This window comes from Rutidosis leptorrhynchoides, chromosome 9 (assembly GCF_046630445.1).
Source record: "Rutidosis leptorrhynchoides isolate AG116_Rl617_1_P2 chromosome 9, CSIRO_AGI_Rlap_v1, whole genome shotgun sequence".
NCBI classification, from domain to species: domain Eukaryota; kingdom Viridiplantae; phylum Streptophyta; class Magnoliopsida; order Asterales; family Asteraceae; genus Rutidosis; species Rutidosis leptorrhynchoides.
Window position 1 is genome coordinate 48,072,353 of NC_092341.1, and position 22,034 is coordinate 48,094,386.

Sequence of the window (22,034 nt, forward strand, 5' to 3'; positions counted from 1 at the left end):
TTGCACAAGGAAACCTATCAAGTGAGGCTCAAAAATTCAATTCGGCATTATATTCTGAAGAAATCCCATCAACTGTTGACCAAGCTATGAAATTTGAAAAATGGAAAAAAGCAATGGAGGAAGAAATAGAAGCACTTAAGAAAAATGATACATGGGAAAAATGTGTTATTCCTCAAGAAAAGAAACTCGTAGGATCTCGATGGGTATTTACAATAAAACGCAAACCAGATGGAACCGTTGAAAGATATAAAGCTCGTCTTGTTGTCATGGGATATACTCAAACATATGGAATAGATTATTCCGAGACTTTCTCACCAGTTGCGAAGACTGATACCATCAGGGTTCTTTTCACAGTTGCTGCAAATGAAGAATGGCCTCTTCACCAATTTGATGTGAAGAATGCCTTTCTACATGGTGAAATAAAAGAAGAAGTCTATATGGAAGCTCCCCTAGGATTCTCCAGAAACTTCAAAAACGGGGAAGCTTGTCGACTTAAGAAATCTTTATATGAGTTAAAACAATCCCCACGGGCTTGGTTAGGGAGATTCACTTTATTCATGAAAAAATATGATTTTAAACAAAGTAACTCGGATCATACTATCTTTTTTTAAACAAAAAGGAAATTTAATTACATGCTTAATCATTTATGTTAATGATATGATAATAACAGGAAATGATAAAGAGGAAATTTCTAACTTAAAAATGAACTTATTTAAAGAATTTGAAATGAAAGATCAGACTTAAATATTTTATGGGGATTGAGGTATTACGATCCCAACAGGGAATATTTATTTTGTCAAAAGAAATACGTTCTTGATTTTCTTGTAGAAACAGGTATGATCAATTGCAAACCTGCGGATACTCCTATGATTCCAAATCAAAAGCTGTATATGGAAGATGAGGCTGAACTTGCTGATAAGGGGCAATATTAAAGGATAGTGGAAAAACTCATCTACCTTGCTTATACCCGACCAGATATAGCACATGCAGTAGGAGTTGTGAGTAAATTTATGCATCAACCACAGTTTCACCATATGGAAGCTGTAATGAGGATCATTAGATACTTAAAGAAAACAGCAGGCAATTGAGTTATATTAAAAAAAATGGGCACTTTGAAGCACAAGTTTATACGGATGCAAGCTGGGCTGGAGAAAAAGGAGATAGACGGTCAACTTCAGGTTTTTTCACAATAGTTGGAGGAAACTTAGTTGCGTGGAAAAGTAAGAAACAAAAGGTCGTTTCCCTATCAAGTGCTGAATCAGAATTTAGAGGAACTGCAAAGGGAAAGGTGGAAGCTTTATGGATTCAAAAACTCTTGACAGAAATAGGATTCCCTCCAAAAGAAGCTATTCAGATCCTATGCGACAATGAAGCAGCCATTGCCATTTCAGAGAACCCGGTTCAACATGACCGAACTAAACATGTTGAAATTGATCGACACTTTATCAGAGAGAAGCTATTTCTCTTCCTTCAATTAGATCCGAAGATCAGCTAGCCGACATCCTCACTAAATCTGTCAATGGAAGACTCTTCAGCGAAGTTCTTGGCAAGTTGAATATTGGAAACCCCACTATTCAACTTGAGGGGGAGTGTTAGAATACAACAACAATACAAAGTTACCATATTTGGGTAACTTCGACTTTTGGGATCAGAAGTCAACTTCATCCTTTCCCTTTTAAGAAGATCACAAGACGGCAAATGGATCCAGGTTTCAACGGATACAAGTTAAACTCAACAGTCAACATAAACAACCTTTTTCCCTTTAGAGTAAAGTGGTTCCAAAAGTAACAATGGAGCCTACTTCATTAGGAAATAGCTGTTAGAGGTTTTATGTATAAAATCACACTTTGCAAATGTAAAAAAACTAATTCAATCTGTATCAATTCTGAAATCAATACAAAGATCAATTATTTTACATTCCAAATATCAAATTAACACAAACCTCATTCAAAGTTGGTTGCTTAACTTGTTTGACCATTGTTTCTCGTATCGCCAAAAAATCAACTTGAAACCGTCTGACCATACATCTCACCATTTTACCCCTCGATTTGCACCCTAAACCACGGGAGAGGCAATCCTCATGATGACTGTTTCGTTTTAGCTTGTCGTTGCTGACCAAGTCATTCATGATGCTACCAAATTCCCAAATTTTGAGGTTCTATTGACTAAGTTAGAACCAACATATAGGCTTTATGCTTCGAATCTTTTTAGGACCCTCGTGAGTTTGGAAATTCATATTGAAGGCTTGGAAATTCCCAAACCAAGTGGAGAAGCTAGTGTCGGACATAGTACACGTACTAAAACATAGCCAAAACATCTTGAAGAATATATTACTGACTTGCCACCATCTCTTGAACATGCTCAATCCATCCCCGATTCCAAATCTGTTAAGGTACATCGTTTGTCTAATTACGTTTCTTATGATAAATTTTCTAAATGTCATCGTGCATTATTAGCATTTATTACATCGCAAGAAGAGCCGAACACCTTTAAACAGGTTGCTCGAGATCAAAAGTGGCGTGAAGCTATGCTTAAAGAAATTAGCGCACTTGAAAAAATAAAACATGGGTAATATCCTAATTGCATCCTGGAAATAATTCGATAGACTCAAAATTGGTTTACAAAATCAAATCAAACCCAATGGAGAAGTTGAAACATACAAAGCCTGGTTGGTTGCAAAGGGATACACACAAATTGAAGGAATTTTATGAAACCTTTGCACCAGTCGCTATACTAGTCACGATTAGATGTGCATTGGTAGTTGCGGCAAAGAAACAATGGATAATACACCAAATGGAGGTGAATGATGCATTCTTACAAGGTGACTTAGATGAAGGAATATGTGACGACCCGGAAATTTCCGACCAAATTTAAACTTTAATCTTTATATTATTCAGACACGATAAGCAAAGTTTGTTAAGTTAAATCTCAAGAATTTTAAACTGTGTTCATACATTCATTATAACCTCGACCAAATTCCGACGATTCACGAACCGTTATATATAAATAGATATGTATATGTATATATATATTATAACTTGAGAATATTAATAAAGTATTAAACGTATAATACTTTACACGAACGTATTTGTTTCAATATGATTTTTGACGAAAAAAATATATTAAATGATTGAATTATCAGAAACATTGAATTATGATTACAAGTCTCTGTTGAGAGGTCCACTATGATTTGAGAAAATCTATTCCTCTTAACGATATTCAGAATAATTTGTAAAGCTATTTATAAATAAAAACAAAAAGTGTCATTTACGAAAGTTAGACAAAAGTTAGTGGAGAATTGGTTTCCATAATATTCTATTAATCTATTTTCAAACGTACAAAGACGTTTTCAGTTTAAAAAGAACTTTATTATTAAAACGTATATAACTTTTATAAATATCTAGAATCACTTTTGACAACTCATTACTTAACCAGTATAATAAATATAACGATATTTATATTTTATTTCATTAAATATATATAACGATTTAAATTAATATTATATATATTTATACGCGTATTATACATACATAGTTTTTTATACTTTTACTATACTTTAACTTTACCTTTACTTTACTTTTACTTTACTTTAACTTTAATAATTCATACTTTAATAATTCACTTTAATAATTCATACTTTATAATTCAGTTTAATAATTCATACTTTAATAATTCACTTTAATAATTCATACTTTAATAATTCATACTTTAATAATTCACTTTAATAATTCATACTTTAATAATTCACTTTTATAATTCAAAAATCTATTATAAATAGAATTCAATAGGTTTCATTATTTCATAGAAACTTGAAAATATATTTCTCTAAACTCTCTCAATTGATATATATATATATATATATATATATATATATATATATATATATATATATATATATATATATATATATTTGCTCTGTATTATTTCAAGATATTATTAGTATACATAAAATATTACGACGGAGTGCTGTCCGAGTGATTTCAAAATAGTTTTTTTGAATGAGTCGAAGCTAAGGAAATTATGAGTTATAGCTATGGAGGTGATGGGTATGGTTCATGGGTATGCTCGTGAGGTCAATATAGTGTTTATCATCTCCGTTGCGTCTACGTACTTTCCTGCAATATTGAATCTCAATATTGATACGTTCGTGAATCCGAGGCCAACCTTGCACTTATTAAATGACGTTATATGTATTTTTACTACGAAATATAGTATTGTGAGTTTCATTTGCTCCCTTTTATATATATTTTTGGGACTGAGAATACATGCGCTGTTTTTATAAATGTTTTACGAAATAGGCACAAGTACTAAAACTAATTCTACGTGGGTTTAAACCAGAAATATACCCTTAGCTTGGTAACATCAAACTACTTGTCTATGTACGGTAGGCGCGAATCCTAAAGATAGATCTATTGGGCCTGACAAACCCCATCCTGACTATGGGATGCTTTAGTACTTCGAGGTTATTTTAAACACACCTGATCTGGTGTACTTCAGAGGGTAAAACATGAACGTTAAGGCTTGTTACCGGGTGCCTACAACTTATAGAATACTTTTATACACTTGCGAGTGTACATATATTTATAAACGGAAATCTTGTGGTCTATTAATATATTGAAATGATTGTTATGATAAACCTGTGAACTCACCAACCTTTTAGTTGACACTTTAAAGCATGTTTATTCTCAGGTATTAAAGAAATCTTCCGCTGTGCATTAGCTCATTTTAAGGATATTACTTGGAGTCATTCATGGCATATTTTGAAAGACGTTGCATTCGAGTCATTGAGTTCATCAAGATTATTATTAAGCCAATTATAGTTGGATGTATTATGAAATGGTGTGCATGCCGTCAACTTTCGTTGTAAAGAAAGTTTGTCTTTTAAAAACGAATGCAATGTTTGTAAAATGTATCATATAGAGGTCAAATACCTCGCGATGTAATCAACTATTGTGAATCGTTTATAATGTATATGAACGGGTCCTTTCAGTTGGTATCAGAGCGGTGGTCTTAGCGAACCGGGTCTGCATTAGTGTGTCTAACTGATAGTCGTTAGGATGCATAAGTGAGTCTGGACTTCGACCGTGTCTGCATTTCAAAAGTTTTGCTCATCATTCTTGTCGGAAATTACCTGCTTATCATTCTTAGTCTAGACACATCTTATTGCATTGATTGCATGAATAGTGTATAGACAAAATTCATATCTTAGCGTATCTGCTAATTCATATCTTAGCGTATCTGTTACTGTAAACTTTGCCTGACATATTCCGTAAATTCCTCCGTAATCTACGAAATCTTTTGCTCTATATAATTAGAATACCACCCGATAGCCGGAAAATCATTTCATATCGAAAAATTCTTTATTCAATCGTATGAAATGGAATTCGTCACTAGTTCAAGTCCCTCGGATTCCGAAATGGAATCCCACTCAAGTTCCGAAAGCAGTGTGACCGGAATGGATCAACCAATTAGTCATCATTTATTCTGGATGAATTGGGGATGGGTTCGTAGCCTCCTTAATCATTGGAGACAAGAAGAAGGTGATCCCTTCCATCCACCACATTGCCCTCTTGGCGAAGAACCTGAAGCACTTACCGGCGAACCTATCCGAAACACCATTTTCTCTCTTATATATAGAGTATCTCGTCACGATTACATACTACATCAAATTCTAGATTTTATTTATCCGCTCGTCCGAACCGACAATCACCCCGGTGTAATAGAAGAAGTCAACGAGCTTCGCGCTCGGGTAGTGGCTTTGGAGAATATGGTGCAAAGGTTACAAACACCAGCAGCAGCACCAGCAGCATAAACAGAACCACCATCAGCAACACCAACAGTACCATCACCACCACCAACAACAACATCCACATCCCACACCGCAACATCACAATATGTATCTCAAACATCAACGTCATACGCCCTGTAAATATCCAGGAATATCAACAACAACAAACGATGAAGTATTAATTCATAAACTTCATTGAAGAGATATCTCTGCGGCAGTTATGTAATCTCCAAAATCTTAGAGATTATTTAATTCTGACCGTAAATCGGATGAGTGAACGGAGATGGTAGAGTAGAAACTTTGATCGAAAATGGTGTACGATTTACAAGCTAGAATTGTTTTACCAACAGCATCAACAGGACCGTAGCATCATCAACACAGTCAGTGCCGTCAGTATTGTCAGAATCAACAGCACCTGTAACATCACAAACTCTGTCAGTTCAAGAATCATTGTGGACATCATTACGAATCAATAACAAATATATTGTATCAACGAGTTATGAAGTATTAACCCATTTCCAATCGAAAGATTTATATGTATATTTTATATGTATAAATTTTTAAACCATAATAAATCTTCCCGTACTAATCTATTATGTGTGAATCTTAACTACTCAGTTAATTCATATTACAAATATGCAATGATGTACGTCCTTCGTCCGCAACTTAACCATCGTTAATTACAATCTCTGTCTCAATTCAATAAAAAATCCAATTTATAATAAATCAAGTGTATTATTCGAATATATGTTTGATTTTACGCTTTCATCATCGATGTACTCGAAACTTTTCAAATAACATCATTCGTACCTTGCGAAGTTCACAAGAATTTCACGAAAACCAACAAATAACAAAGTAATGATTCATAATTTCAATATTATTGAAGAAATACTTATGCAATTTATAAAGTTTTAGGGATTACTCAATTCTAGTTCCAACCATAAAACAAATGAGTTTAATTTAATATTAACTCATTAAATCTATATTACATCTAAAGAAAATATACACATATATTTTCATAAAGACTGTAATAAACTTCTTTTGTACAAAATATTAATTGTGAAAAAAAATTTAACGGGTAGGTAATACCCGAGAGATATATAAATTCACAATTAATATATTACATTTTTCGAAACTGATTCAGCAATCATCAACTATACTCCCTACTTTCACAACAATATCCATTCTTTCATATAAATCAAAACAATCATACTCATTCAAATTCAATTACATATTCTGATTTTGAAATCGCATAATTCAATTCGAAATATAACCAGTATCATCACTCTTAGATTCCTATATCTTTCAAAGCTATACTTTGACTTCAAAACTGTGTTAGAACATCATATGTATTAACGATTACAATATGTGCTCAAACCCTTCGAAATTCCTGAAGACACTTCAACTAAGGAACAATCGAGATGATGATCCAACCACATGTTACCCACAGTTATACACCTGAAAAACTCTCAAAACCCAAGTCATAGTTCGACACGTATCCGTGTTAGACCCTTTGGCATTTACTAGCTAAAATAACTTTTTAATTCCGTTTCAAAATAGACAGTTTTGTCACAGCTCCAGCAAGTCATCTTCGACTTCTCAATCAAAACAGTCTTATTATAACCTCGATAGATACGTTGCCCTTTCGCCAACGTTACCGGGGAATCGTTTATATTCACCACATTAGCAATAAACTTACCAACAACTTCATTGATCTTTGACTTTCCAAAAAAAAAATCATTATAATTATCGAAACCCTATCATATACTCATTCGTACCTTATAACAAGAATTGCCATACCAATTATTGAGAATCAGCAATCAGTATTTTGAAACCTCGCAGCATGTCTACATCAACAATTACATATACACACAACGTCTACCTCCAAGACTTACATTCTTTGAATGAGAAATTTCTGAAAAACACCCTAAACTGCGAACCAGTTCTCGAAATTTTGAAAAATGCTGATGAAGCAGCAAAAACTGTAAACGACCTTAACAGTAAAAAGTTGGATGATAAAGGATAGTATATTGGCAAAGCTCAGAAAAAGAGAAGCTTTGGAACTGGAAAACGGATTGAGCAAAGTATGAATGAGGCTGTGGACAAATCACAAAGGCTGAACCTGCCTTCAAAGAATCCAAATGATTCAGTACTTGCTGAAGTCATTAACGAATACCTTGCTCCTGACTCTAAACCCTTGCGGACAATATCCTTCATCATCCTCTGATATTAGACATTCTAAGATATCATCGTATCTTTCATTATAAATATCATCCATACTTCTGAAGATATTTTTATAATTATTCTTATCTGAAATCATTTACCTCTTCGCGCTATCTGTATTATATCATAAAAGAAACTATTTTAGTTTCTAAATTCTGAAACATTCGAGTTTAAAATAGGAATATTCTTGAAGAAGTGTTGGGAGCTGAAGCATGAGTTAGTATAATATAATGACACTTGATCAACGTGATTATATTACAGTAATTCATGCTGAGTTTCTAAATGAAACATGATGATTCACAGATCATAACGTCATCATGTGCTATGTTACACGACTCTTGTATTCTCTTTGGTCTCTAAATATCAAGAAAATATTTCTTGATGATTCGGCCTTTTCCGAGGTATTCTGGTAATTTGACAAGTCAAGATCGTGTCATTACAATTTCCTTCCTAGAACATTAACAATGTTCATTCCGAAATTTATATCTGCGAATTCTGGACCATTACAAGCGGTGCTTAATCGCAAGAAGAAGAAACGGAAGGACAAAGCTCCGAACTAGAAATGGGAGTATAAATCATAGAAAATAGAAGAGAGCATTAACTGTGGATGACAATGGTTATAGAAGAAGCAAGGACTTTGAAATATAAGGGAAGATATAAAACCCAACAACAACCCAGAAATCACAAACCGTATATATCAATGCATATAACAATATAAAGACACGGGAGAACTAAAAACACTATAAAACCAAGAGTATAGTAGAAGTAAATAGATTCTTCCGGAGGCAGATGAAAAAGAAGAGCGACAGATATGAAAGTGAGGAGTATATCAAGAATCAGCACTGGATGAAGCATATTGACAAATACTTTAAAATATGAGTTGAGAAGGTGTGAGTTGTAAGAAAACAAATGAGGTGGATTTATAGTGAAATATCCGACAGAGAAATCAAAATGGATTATCGCATTAATTCGAAGAGGATCATAATTTCCTTAATCGCCGAATAATCAAATCCAATATAGATTACAAAGATTTTCTTTTCGGAGATCAATCGTGATGACGTCAAAAGATACGACGAATCACTATTATCTTATTTCATTCATTTACGATAACTTCACTCATACGCTTCGAGTAATCGAATTATTTTATCCATTCTTCTTGAACATGATAAAACTCTATAATCGTTATAATAACATTCTCATTGTTAGTCATGACGACCTCTATCAAATTTCGGGGACGAAATTTCTTTAACGGGTAGGTACTGTGACGACCCGGAAATTTCTGACCAAATTTAAACTTTAATCTTTATATTATTCAGACACGATAAGCAAAGTTTGTTAAGTTAAATCTCAAGAATTTTAAACTGTGTTCATACATTCATTATAACCTCGACCAAATTCCGACGATTCACGAACCGTTATATATAAATAGATATGTATATGTATATATATATTATAACTTGAGAATATTAATAAAGTATTAAACGTATAATACTTTACACGAACGTATTTGTTTCAATATGATTTTCGACGAAAAAAAATATATTAAATGATTGAATTATCAGAAACATTGAATTATGATTACAAGTCTCTGTTGAGAGGTCCACTATGATTTGAGAAAATCTATTCCTCTTAACGATATTCAGAATAATTTGTAAAGCTATTTATAAATAAAAACAAAAAGTGTCATTTACGAGAGTTAGACAAAAGTTAGTGGAGAATTGGTTTCCATAATATTCTATTAATCTATTTTCAAACGTACAAAGACGTTTTCAGTTTAAAAAGAACTTTATTATTAAAACGTATATAACTTTTATAAATATCTAGAATCACTTTTGACAACTCATTACTTAACCAGTATAATAAATATAACGATATTTATATTTTATTTCATTAAATATATATAACGATTTAAATTAATATTATATATATTTATACGCGTATTATACATACATAGTTTTTTATACTTTTACTATACTTTAACTTTACCTTTACTTTACTTTTACTTTACTTTAACTTTAATAATTCATACTTTAATAATTCACTTTAATAATTCATACTTTATAATTCAGTTTAATAATTCATACTTTAATAATTCACTTTAATAATTCATACTTTAATAATTCATACTTTAATAATTCACTTTAATAATTCATACTTTAATAATTCACTTTTATAATTCAAAAATCTATTATAAATAGAATTCAATAGGTTTCATTATTTCATAGAAACTTGAAAATATATTTCTCTAAACTCTCTCAATTGATATATATATATATATATATATATATATATATATATATATATATATATATATATTGCTCTGTATTATTTCAAGATATTATTAGTATACATAAAATATTACGACGGAGTGCTGTCCGAGTGATTTCAAAATAGTTTTTTTGAATGAGTCGAAGCTAAGGAAATTATGAGTTATAGCTATGGAGGTGATGGGTATGGTTCATGGGTATGCTCGTGAGGTCAATATAGTGTTTATCATCTCCGTTGCGTCTACGTACTTTCCTGCAATATTGAATCTCAATATTGATACGTTCGTGAATCCGAGGCCAACCTTGCACTTATTAAATGACGTTATATGTATTTTTACTACGAAATATAGTATTGTGAGTTTCATTTGCTCCCTTTTATATATATTTTTGGGACTGAGAATACATGCGCTGTTTTTATAAATGTTTTACGAAATAGGCACAAGTACTAAAACTAATTCTACGTGGGTTTAAACCAGAAATATACCCTTAGCTTGGTAACATCAAACTACTTGTCTATGTACGGTAGGCGCGAATCCTAAAGATAGATCTATTGGGCCTGACAAACCCCATCCTGACTATGGGATGCTTTAGTACTTCGAGGTTATTTTAAACACACCTGATCTGGTGTACTTCAGAGGGTAAAACATGAACGTTAAGGCTTGTTACCGGGTGCCTACAACTTATAGAATACTTTTATACACTTGCGAGTGTACATATATTTATAAACGGAAATCTTGTGGTCTATTAATATATTGAAATGATTGTTATGATAAACCTGTGAACTCACCAACCTTTTAGTTGACACTTTAAAGCATGTTTATTCTCAGGTATTAAAGAAATCTTCCGCTGTGCATTAGCTCATTTTAAGGATATTACTTGGAGTCATTCATGGCATATTTTGAAAGACGTTGCATTCGAGTCATTGAGTTCATCAAGATTATTATTAAGCCAATTATAGTTGGATGTATTATGAAATGGTGTGCATGCCGTCAACTTTCGTTGTAAAGAAAGTTTGTCTTTTAAAAACGAATGCAATGTTTGTAAAATGTATCATATAGAGGTCAAATACCTCGCGATGTAATCAACTATTGTGAATCGTTTATAATGTATATGAACGAGTCCTTTCAGAATATACATGAGATTACCTAAGGATACGACAAAGGGGATTTGAATAGAGGTTGTAAACTACAAAAATCCACATATGGTTTACGACAAGCGTCAAGGAATTGGTATCAAAAATTCACCAAAGTGTTAATGGCAAAAGGTTTTAAGCAATCAAATGCTAATCACTCAATGTTTGTATTTCGTCAAAACAACATACATGTTATAGCATCGATATATATGTAGATGACATTCTTCTCATGGGTAACGATCAACGACAAATTGACAAAGTAAAGTCGCATCTTTAAACAAATTCTTCCATTAAAGATTTAGGGCCGCACAAATAGTTCCTAGGCATTAAAATAGCTAGATTAGCTGAAGGAATTGTTATCAGTCAACATAAATACACGATGGACATTTTAAAGGATTGCAAGGTCGAACGATGTCAACTTAGTGGCTTTCCGATGGAGAAAAATTTCTGCTTAAAGCAATATGATACTGGTGAAGAAGTCGATGGAGCTCAATATCGAAGGTTAGTTTGGCTTTCACTTTACGTGACATTCATTATGCCTGAAATTGCTTATTTAGTTAACCAATTGAGCCAATTTGAGTAATCCACGTCGAAATCATATGGATGCATCACTTAGAGCATTACCATTGTACATGGCAAACCAAACTCTAAGTATTCAATTTGGGTCTAATGGGTCTTGCATATGGGTCAAACGGGTCGAGTTGTAAAGTTTTCATTTTTTGAGATTCACATCCCTAAAAATTCGTCCAATGACTTTTTTTTAGAACATATTGGGTCTTAGACAAAAAATAAGAAATGGGTCGATCAGGTTCAAATCCACCAAGTCCAACAAATAGAGACGGGTCCAACGGGTTTTGTATATTATATATAGGTCCAACGTGTCGAGCTATAAAATTTTGAATTTTAGTTGCACAATGTAATTTTTCAAAATAAAATAAAAAATAATGAAATAATAAAAATAATATATTATAAAAATATTATATAATAAAAATGATAAAAAAATATTTTAAATTAAAATTTATTGAACAAAATGGTTCTCGACCCGACCCGACCCAACCCGTTTGGGTCTCGACCCACTCAGACCCAACCCGGGTCCCAACCCAACCCGTTTGACTCATTTAAATTCTAACCCGTTTTGACCAAACCCATTTGGGTCTCGACCCAACCCGACCCGTTTGTCAGGCATAACTACCATATTTGAAGACTACACTTGGACAAGGCCTGTTTTTTCCTTCCATTGCATATCTAAAGTTATTAGCCTACTATGTCGTTAGTTGGTTGAGTTGTACAAATACTAAAAGGCAAGGTTGTAAAAGTCGCGAGTCGGGGACGCATCGGTCGAGACCTAAAAAAGACGCGTCGGCCGAGTCGGGGACGCGTCGGCGACGCATCGGTCATTGACCAACGTTGACTTTATTAATAATTTCTTAAATATATATTTATATATATATAAAATAGTTGATTCTGTACCATAAGTTTCTTAAATAAGAACTTGAATTTGAATACAATTAAACTTCAAACTCAATTAATGTTACCGAGTACATAATTAGTAAGGACACAAAGAAAAGAGCGGCCCAAAAAATGAAAACAAACCCTAATTTTAGAACATATCACATCTTGACGAAAATGTGACTGATTTTGACCATTTTTGACGAACTTTCACCGTCTTTGACAGACTTTGACCAAACTTTAAGCTTTGACCGTCTTTTGAGTCGTTTTTAGAAAAAACGGGACGGAGAACCCAAAAAAACGACGCATCGGCCGACGCGTCGGTCAAGTCGGCCGACTTTTACAACACTGCTAAAAGGTCTTGCACGGGTTATTATATCAGTCTTGGAAATGCGCCAATTTCATGGCGTACAAAGAAGCAAAGCTTAGTTTCTCGTTCCCATGCAGATTCAGAATACCGAGCTATGGCCACTACGGTTTGCGAAGTATTGTGGTTACGGTGGTTATTACAAGATTTTGATGGGCCACAACTTTCAGCGACCCTTTTGATGTGCGATAATGAAGCTGCTTGCCACATTGCAATTAATCCAGTGTATCATGAACGTACAAAACATGTGGAGATGGATTGCTACTTTGTTCGTGAGAGCGTCAATAGTGGTGAGATAGAACTATGCTCTATTCGATTAGAATTTGACCGGCCGATATCTTCACTAAAGCATTGGATGCGGACCGTTTTTGATATTTGCGTGACAAGTTGGGTGTTTGTGATCTACACATTCCAACTTGAGGGAGGGGGAGTGTTGAGATTTATGTTTATCCAAAATTGTATTCTTATTAGAATAGGAGATATAAACTCCAAGTTGTAATAGGTTATCTATGCTTAGGCCTCAAGTTTAGTATTGGCTATATAAGCCCATCTATTGTAACCCAAATAAACAGACTGAGAACAAGATTATTAATATTGTTTTCACCAAATATGATATTACCTTGTCTATAGTATTGTTGTCTAGGGAGGATCATGTGTTCTATGGCGATTCGCATATGTAAGTGTTAACATACCCATGACCGTTTCACCATAAGCAGAATAAGCAGATTCAACCACTAATTCATCCCAGAGAACGAGTACAATATTAAGATTAAGGCTCATGACTGGATCGTGATGTAAACGGTGACTATCATGTTCACCTACGATCTTTACCCACTTCAAAATACCAACATGGTATCCGGTCATAATGCTCTCCGAGTTATGATAAATCATGAGGCCTGCAGGTTATCTTGAGATGTGATGAATGGCAAAATATGAGCTTAGGAGTAAATATTGCTAATTTTTGGCAAAACAGCACTTAAAAGTAGATTATGCCAACTTTTGCATACACAAGTAGATGATTTTTTTAAATGATGTCTTGACAAAATGTGAACCATTATGTTTGGCTGTAAGTCCTCCATAGATGGATTGAGAGAAGACATAATCTTGTGATTTGTATGGCTAAATTGTTTAATGGTTCTTTCAGATGTTTTTATAAGTATATATTTGTGGTGTATGAATGTTTATAAGATGATGCACACAAAAGTCTGGAAGACACATTAATTGACTTTCCTAGTACTTGGGAGTTGACTCTAGCATAAGCGTGAGTATAGTATTATACCGTTACCAAATCGTATCGAACCGGTTGGTAGTGCATTATTTTATACGCTAACATGAGTACCGAATACCGTACCAATATAATCGGTTTGGCACTGGTACAGTTCCGTTAGCGATGCAGTCATTGGGTTCGATTCAAATCTTGAACCAGAATTGATTGATATAATTGCTTAAGCTGGAGGTGGAAGCATGAGTTCAGAGTTAGCATCGAAGTTGAATGGAACATCAGGCGGGTTACACGTTCCACTTTGCTGAGATTTGAGGTGCATGTGGTGATGATCACCCTCTCGCCCATTGCATTGATTCTAGCACGATACCACTTTCAGGCTAAGGGGAATCGAAGGCCGAGGAAAGTTTATTGGGAACAAGGATGCTTAAAGCCACTTCGCCAACTGGCGTTACTTGCGCTTTCATGTCTCTCAGTGTGGTAGCACTGGTGTTTCCGAATGAAGAGAGAAAAAAAGTGAAGGTTGTACACCTCATTTTCAAAAGAGGTACTAATACCGGAATATGCTATTCTTTCACCTTTTGAACTTTTCTGTGCGATTTTTTTTCTTTTTAATTGAAATGACTCGTTATCAAAATCAAATGAGCAAATATTTTCAAGACGATCCTCACAGTCAAAAAAATTCCAATGAACATGGTAATTCAAGAACGTCCGGCTAAAATGATGTACAGAATAAGTAACAGGACCAAGACATCTCCACTGGCCAGTGCCAAGAGTGTAAATCTCGGCATATAACTGACAAGGTCCATTCATCTCATTATAAGTTTATAATAAAGCCTTATAACTGTGTATTCCGAGGTCAATAAACTGACTCCAAAACCATAAATACCATCTCTTGAATCATTTATCGACTTAGGAAGGATCATATATTCTCGAGTGATTGGATTACAAATATATGTCTTCTTTATTGTGTGGTAACGGCTAGACAAACATATCAAACCATTAACTGATCCCTCTGTAGACAATCGAACATTTGGAGCAAGGTTAAGATCAAGACTCGTGATTGGGTCGTGGTGTAAATGATTGTGCCCATGTTCCTCATAAATTTCCACCAACTTCAAAGATGTTAGTCTAGTTCTAGACATTCCTCATAATCCTTATCAAGAACCATGAAACATACAGGTGAATTGGAGAGGTAAAGATTGATAAAATAAGAATCGGTAATAATATTCAGCCAATCACGGCAAACGCATTTGCAGCAGACGATTGTTTTGACAGGAAGTCTAAGAAGAATGTCAATGATATGATTATCTGATAAGTTTTGTATGGATGCATTGCATTTATTTTGGCTGACGTCACCAACAATTGATTTCAAAAGGGAGCCTTTAGTTCTTGACGAGTGTCTCTCATTTTCCATTTTTTCCTTTTCAAAATATGATGTATTTTAAGTCTTAGGGTTTTTGATTTTAGTGGTATCTGCAGGATTTTTAGGGCTAATGGTATGAGATCAAGTAAGATACGTTAGAATTATGATGATAATCAAGGCAATTTAAACAGCAACAATTTGTAAACCCTAAATTGATAATAAAACAAAATCAAATCGAAATTAGAATGAAGATAAACTTGAAATTGACATATCTGGGAGATGGATAGCTACCGGTGTTGTCTTCATCTGCTTTAACTTGTGAATGGAAAGCAACTGATTCCTTGCGTTTCTTGTCGGTAGTGGACTAGCGGACACAAGGAGAAGTAAATATAAGGAAGTCGAATGAAAGCGTATGATGTGTTTATAAAATAAACATGGACTGGGCTTATTTAGATGTAGTTCATAGGTGCATGTCAATCTGTTGGCCTAATGTTTTACTAGTATCACGAGTACTACGTATGCTTTTGTGTATATGAAAATATATAAAACGTTGTGCGCTTTGACTCGTTTTTATTACTGAGTATATGTTTACAGATAATAGGTACGAGTTGCACAAATATGTTTTAAGTGACCCAAAGAACTTGGTCTATAGAAGTATAATGTAAATGGCTAAATGCAATTACTCAAAGCATGGTCGGCCTGAGAATTTAAGGACCTAGAGCGAGACGAAAGAAAAAATGCCCTTTTCCCCTGACGATTATAAACTACTAAATAAAACGACAACTAACGTCATATGAATACACATAAAGAATATATCATTAGAATTACATACCGTATAGGTAACAAATGATTCTTTAATTCACCAGCTCCTTTTATGCCAGATGAATTCAACTCCATCTCGCATCAAAACATCTTAAGAATTCTTAAATTCACCGGCTCCTATTATGTCAAATGAATTCAACTCTATATAAAGTTCTATAATGATACACATACATTTCTCATGCCTATGCGCATCACACGTGCTACGCACGTGCTGCGAAAAGACTTCCAGCGCTAATAAAGATGTGCGCGTAAAATGCTAACAGCGCCAAGAAAAAAGCATATGAGCGCGGAGAAACAAAATGACGCTGCCAAAGGATACCACAATACCTGTGACAGAGGAGTGGTGCAGGTGACCGACAAACCGTACTAGAGACCACAATCACCTTTACAGCTTTATGGATATGAAGGTACAGAACGGGAAAGGAAATGTACCTTTTGTCGAGGCACGTGTCACTAAGAGACAAAATCTTTCAACTATAAATAAAATTAAAACCATCGGGGTCGGGAGTTTTCGAACTTGCACATTCCCAGACCGCAATTTAACGGGATAAAATTAACGCTCGTTATGTAAAGGGTCATATGTGAGATATCTTAATATATAGAGGTCAACGAAATCAAGAAAAAAGGTTAAGGTCACCTACGCTGTTTAGTATAAAGTTTGGAGACAAACTGCTAAGTTTTGTCTATCTTCTTATAATACTACATGTTTAAAAATGCTCTTGTTTTTCTCCCTTTTCTTACAACCATTGGTAATGGTATTGCTTTATTTTTAATTAATATTAATATAGACCATATAAAAGAAGGATGACGAAGCTTCATCGCGTCCATAGATTCATGGGTATATGTTTGATATGATAATCAATTTATAATATCAAAGATTTAAGAAATTGATTTGTTTAATTATTAATTTTATTTTTCTTGTAAGAAAACATACCACAATCGAGAAAATGGGGATGAAATATCAAAGTTCAGGTTTTTATTAGCTATGATGAATTTAAAGAGATAATTCGTAGAATTTTAAAATAATGTGACAATTTCGACCCATTTATATCATGAATAGGCCAATATGGGTCGACTTTAGTCTTAAATGAGTCATACAAACTTAGTCAGAAGTAGTAAGCGGATTCTAGCCAAAATGTCTGTTAAAGTCATAACTAACAAACTGATTATTGTAAGACATAATAATACGGAGTACAACAAAAAAAAAAAAAAAAAAAAAAAAAACTATTCGTAGGTCGATCTGCTTTCAACAAGTACAAAAATGTCCTGTTTTAAGCCACACACATTTAACATTTTTTGTGTCACTCTGTATTTAGAGTGTCTGTAGAGGATTATAAGATGTGATAGTGATCCACTAGAAAACAACAAATACGCACAGGACAAAATATGTAATAGTGCTGGTCTTGTCATCAAATATTCTCTTGAACTTAGAAGCCCAAAAAGGTTGTGGGTTTCATCAGAAGGTCTTTGGGTTAAACTTTTGAGTTATGAAACCTAATTGACATCCAAATCCAAATTCCATATAAAAAAAACAAAAAATTGCAGCATCTATTTTTATATCACTGTAACTTTTTTTCTAAATTCACCAGTAACCTTCAACAGTCTTAATATAATCTTCAATGTTACCATCTTTCAACCATGGATGCTAAATTCAACTATTAGCTTCTCTAATACACTTCTACTATATAATATACTTTATAAAAAAGACTGACAACTAATTAATGCTGAACAAAGATCATTTGATAAGTTATTATAAGTACATACATAACAAAAGGATGGTAATCTTCATAATCAATAATTTGTGATGTCATGCTACAAAACTATTTAAACAACTGATAATAAGATAAGAGCCAGCACCACCACAAAGCTAAGTTTTAGATATAGATAGTATGATAGCAAAATGAGAAATAAACAAAACATTGCATGTAGACTTCCACTAGGGCCCACAAAATAACTCTGAAATCATCTGTTGCTGCAGAAACAAGATTACATGTCACATTCCTCCACATTTTTAAAAGCATTAACAGCTAGAGAAAAATTAAAAATGGTACTGTCGTTGCCACTGTCATTAGTGGTCAAAAATTGGTTTTACAGTTAGGGGTGGCAAAATACCCGAAACCCGATATTTTTGGGCCGGGTAAACGGGTCATGGACCGGGTATGGCGTTTATTTTAAATTTTTAGGTGGGTTCATGTCCAAGGATGGTTTTAGATACTAACCCGATTACCCGGCTCGTATACCCGAAAAGACCTGAATCCGTATACGTGACTCGTTCAAATTTCAATAACAGATAATATAAATAAATATATTTTTTAATTATAATATATGTATATTACTACTATTATAAATGGGGACTCGGATAGCAGTGAGGAAACCCGTTTACCCGATAGGTACTAAGTAAATGGGGACTCGGATACCCATGGACAAACCCGTTTATCCGCCAGATAGTAAGCGAATGGGGACCCGACGGGTAAGGGTCCGAGTTTGGGACAGAGTTTCTTAATCGGGTTCGGGTCCAGTATTGGGATTACCTATACCCGGTCCAAAGCCGGCCCGATGTCATCTCTATTTACAGTCAATGGGCAAGTTGCCAACCAGAAAACCTTGAGGAATAAGTTTCGTTATATAGAGAGAAAAACATGTTTACCACAGGAACTTGTGAACACTCTCCGATTCAAAATTTTGGAGTTTCATAAAGCTTGGACGATAATTGAACGCACTCACAAAGAAAAATTGTTTCTTTGGATTATATACCAACAGTTCCCTTGGACCATAATAAAACAAACCATAAACCGGCGAAATACTTCCATCATTCAAACTTCCTATTGGAAAACATGCCAAGTTAGATGAATATCCTATAAACGGGCAGATACTTTCCTTGATCAACACTTCCTTTTGCCACGAGTTGTTGTTACCATATTCCTTCATCACCCAAAATAAAACGTCAACATTATTATGAGTATAATAAGAATAACATAAACAACCCTTTAGAACTTCAAGCATTCCTCGAACATTATAATCTCTCTCTAAACATAATGGAAATCTTCTCAAGTTTATCTTCTCAAGTTTATCTTGACGGTCATAAAAATTCCAATGAGCATGGTAATTCAAGAACATCCCGCTGTAATCATATACAGAATAAGTAACAGGACCAAGACATCTCCACTGGCCAGTACCAAGAGTGTAAATCTCGGTATACAACGGACAAGGTCCATGAGTTGTATAACGTCTATAAACCCTCATAACTTTGTAGTCCGCGGTCAATAAACTGACTCCAAAACCATAAATACCATCTCTTGTATCATTTATCGACTTAGGAAGGATCATATATTCTCGAGTGATTGGATTACATATATAAGTCTTCTTTATTGTGTGGTTACTGCTAGACAAACATATCAAACCATTAACTGATCCCTCTGCAGACAATTGAGCATTTTGAAAAACGGGAGCAAGGTTAAGATCAAGACTCATGTGGTATAAATGATTGTGCACATGTTCTTCATGAACATCTACCAACTTCAAAGATGTTGTTCTAGTTCTAAATTCCTTATCAAGAACCATGAAACATTCAGGTGAATTAGAGAGGTGAAGTTTGATAAAATAAGAATCGGTAATAATATTCAGCCACTCACGACAAACGCATTTGCAGCAGACAATTGTTTTGACAGGAAGTCTAAGAAGAATGTCAATGATATGATTATCAGATAAGTTATGTATGGATGTATTGCATTTATTCATGGTGGTGTCACCAACAATTGATTTCAAAAGGGAGCCTTTAGTTATTGACAAGTTTCACTCATTTTCCATTTTTCTTTTTTCAAAATCTGAAGTGTAACTGAAGAATAATCCAAACACGAGTTCAAAGATTTTCGAGTTTTGTTTAATTAATGCAGAGAGCAGGAAGATTACCTCAACAAAGTCTTAGGGTTTTTTGATTTTTGTGGTATATGGAGGATTTTTAGGACTAATGGTATGAGATCGAGTAAAAACGTTATAAATATGATGATAAAGGAAATTTAAACAGCAACAAATTGAAAAACCCTAAATTCGAATAAAACAAAATCAAATTAAAAATAGAATGAAGATAAAGTTGAAATTGACATATCTGGGAGACGGGAAGCTATTGGTGTTGGTCTTCATGTGGTTTTACTTGTAACTAATTCATTCACTGTGTTTTTTTATCGGCAGAAGATACAAGGAGACAAGTAATATGAGGAAGATGAATGAAAGCATAATAGCGTATGATGCGTTTATATACATGGGCTGGGCTTATATTTAGAGGTAGGTTATACGTGTAAGTCAATTTGTTGGGCTAATGCAATTTCTAAAGGAGAAATTGTTCAAAATACACTTTTTTTTAAGGTTTCAAAAAAAATACACTTTTTTAAAAAAAATTGTCTTTTTACACCATTCGGTAGACGGGATTTCTGTCTACCACCTTTATCTGTCGTCTACTATTATTTTTAAAAAGTAGTAGACAGCTTTTTCGTCGACTACTCAATAAAGGTGGTCTACTATATAGTAGACGAAGTTATAAGGCAGTAGACGTAACCCTGCCTTATAACTTCGTCTACTACGTAGTAGACCAGGGTTATGTTTACTGCCTTATAACTTCGTCTACTACGTAGTAGACCACATTTATTAAGTAGTCGACGAAAAAACTGTCGACTACCTTGTAAAAATAATAGTAGACGACAGTAGACGAAGTTATAAGGCAGTAGACGTAACCCTGCCTTGTAACTTCGTCTACTACGTAGTAGACCAGGGTTACGTCTACTGCCTTATAACTTCGTCTACTACGTAGTAGACCACATTTATTAAGTAGTCGACGAAAAAACTGTCGACTACCTTGTAAAAATAATATTAGACGACAGATAAAGGTGGAAGACAGAAATCCCGTCTACAGAATGGTGTAAAAAGACAAAAAAAATTTAAAAAAAAGTGTATTTTGTTTGAAGCCTTAAAAAAGTGTATTTTCATCAATTTCCCTTTCTAAAGCACGACACATTTATTTCATATAAGGGCCTTTGATTCCATCTCTCTCTTTTTTATTGACTTAATTATACCACTTGTCCCTAAAGTTTACTATAAATTTCACCTTGAACCTTAAAGGTCTTTATTTCATATTAGTGTCATCCAACATATCATTATTTTTGGTGTATTGGATTTACTTGGTTGAAAGTGGAAATGATCTTTCAATACTCTACACGAATCTGGTGAAGTGTGAAGTACACGTTTGTAAAGAGTTATAAAGATCACTTAATATGGAATCTAACTTGGTTAAGCTAAATAGCGCAAAATTTGATACGTCCGAAAACATAGTACATTGGTGCGACGCGCCAATAAGGTGCGTGCCGCACAATATAACTGAGTTTGGATGTCGAAGCTTTAAAGTTTT

General features: G+C 33.9%; 1 protein-coding gene across 1 annotated transcript; it reads right to left on the bottom strand.

Moving 5' to 3' along the window:
• Positions 1–19,279: 19,279 nt before the first annotated feature.
• On the bottom strand, positions 19,280–20,374 carry LOC139868016 (F-box protein CPR1-like). Its single transcript, XM_071856356.1, has one exon. The coding sequence runs from the start codon at positions 20,372–20,374 to the stop codon at positions 19,280–19,282; it is 1,095 nt and encodes a 364-aa protein (XP_071712457.1).
• Positions 20,375–22,034: the final 1,660 nt, after the last annotated feature.

Coding starts and splice junctions, on each gene's coding strand:
- LOC139868016 (XM_071856356.1), bottom strand. CDS start 20,374: ATGAATAAATGCAATACATCCATACATAACTTATCTGATAATCATATC.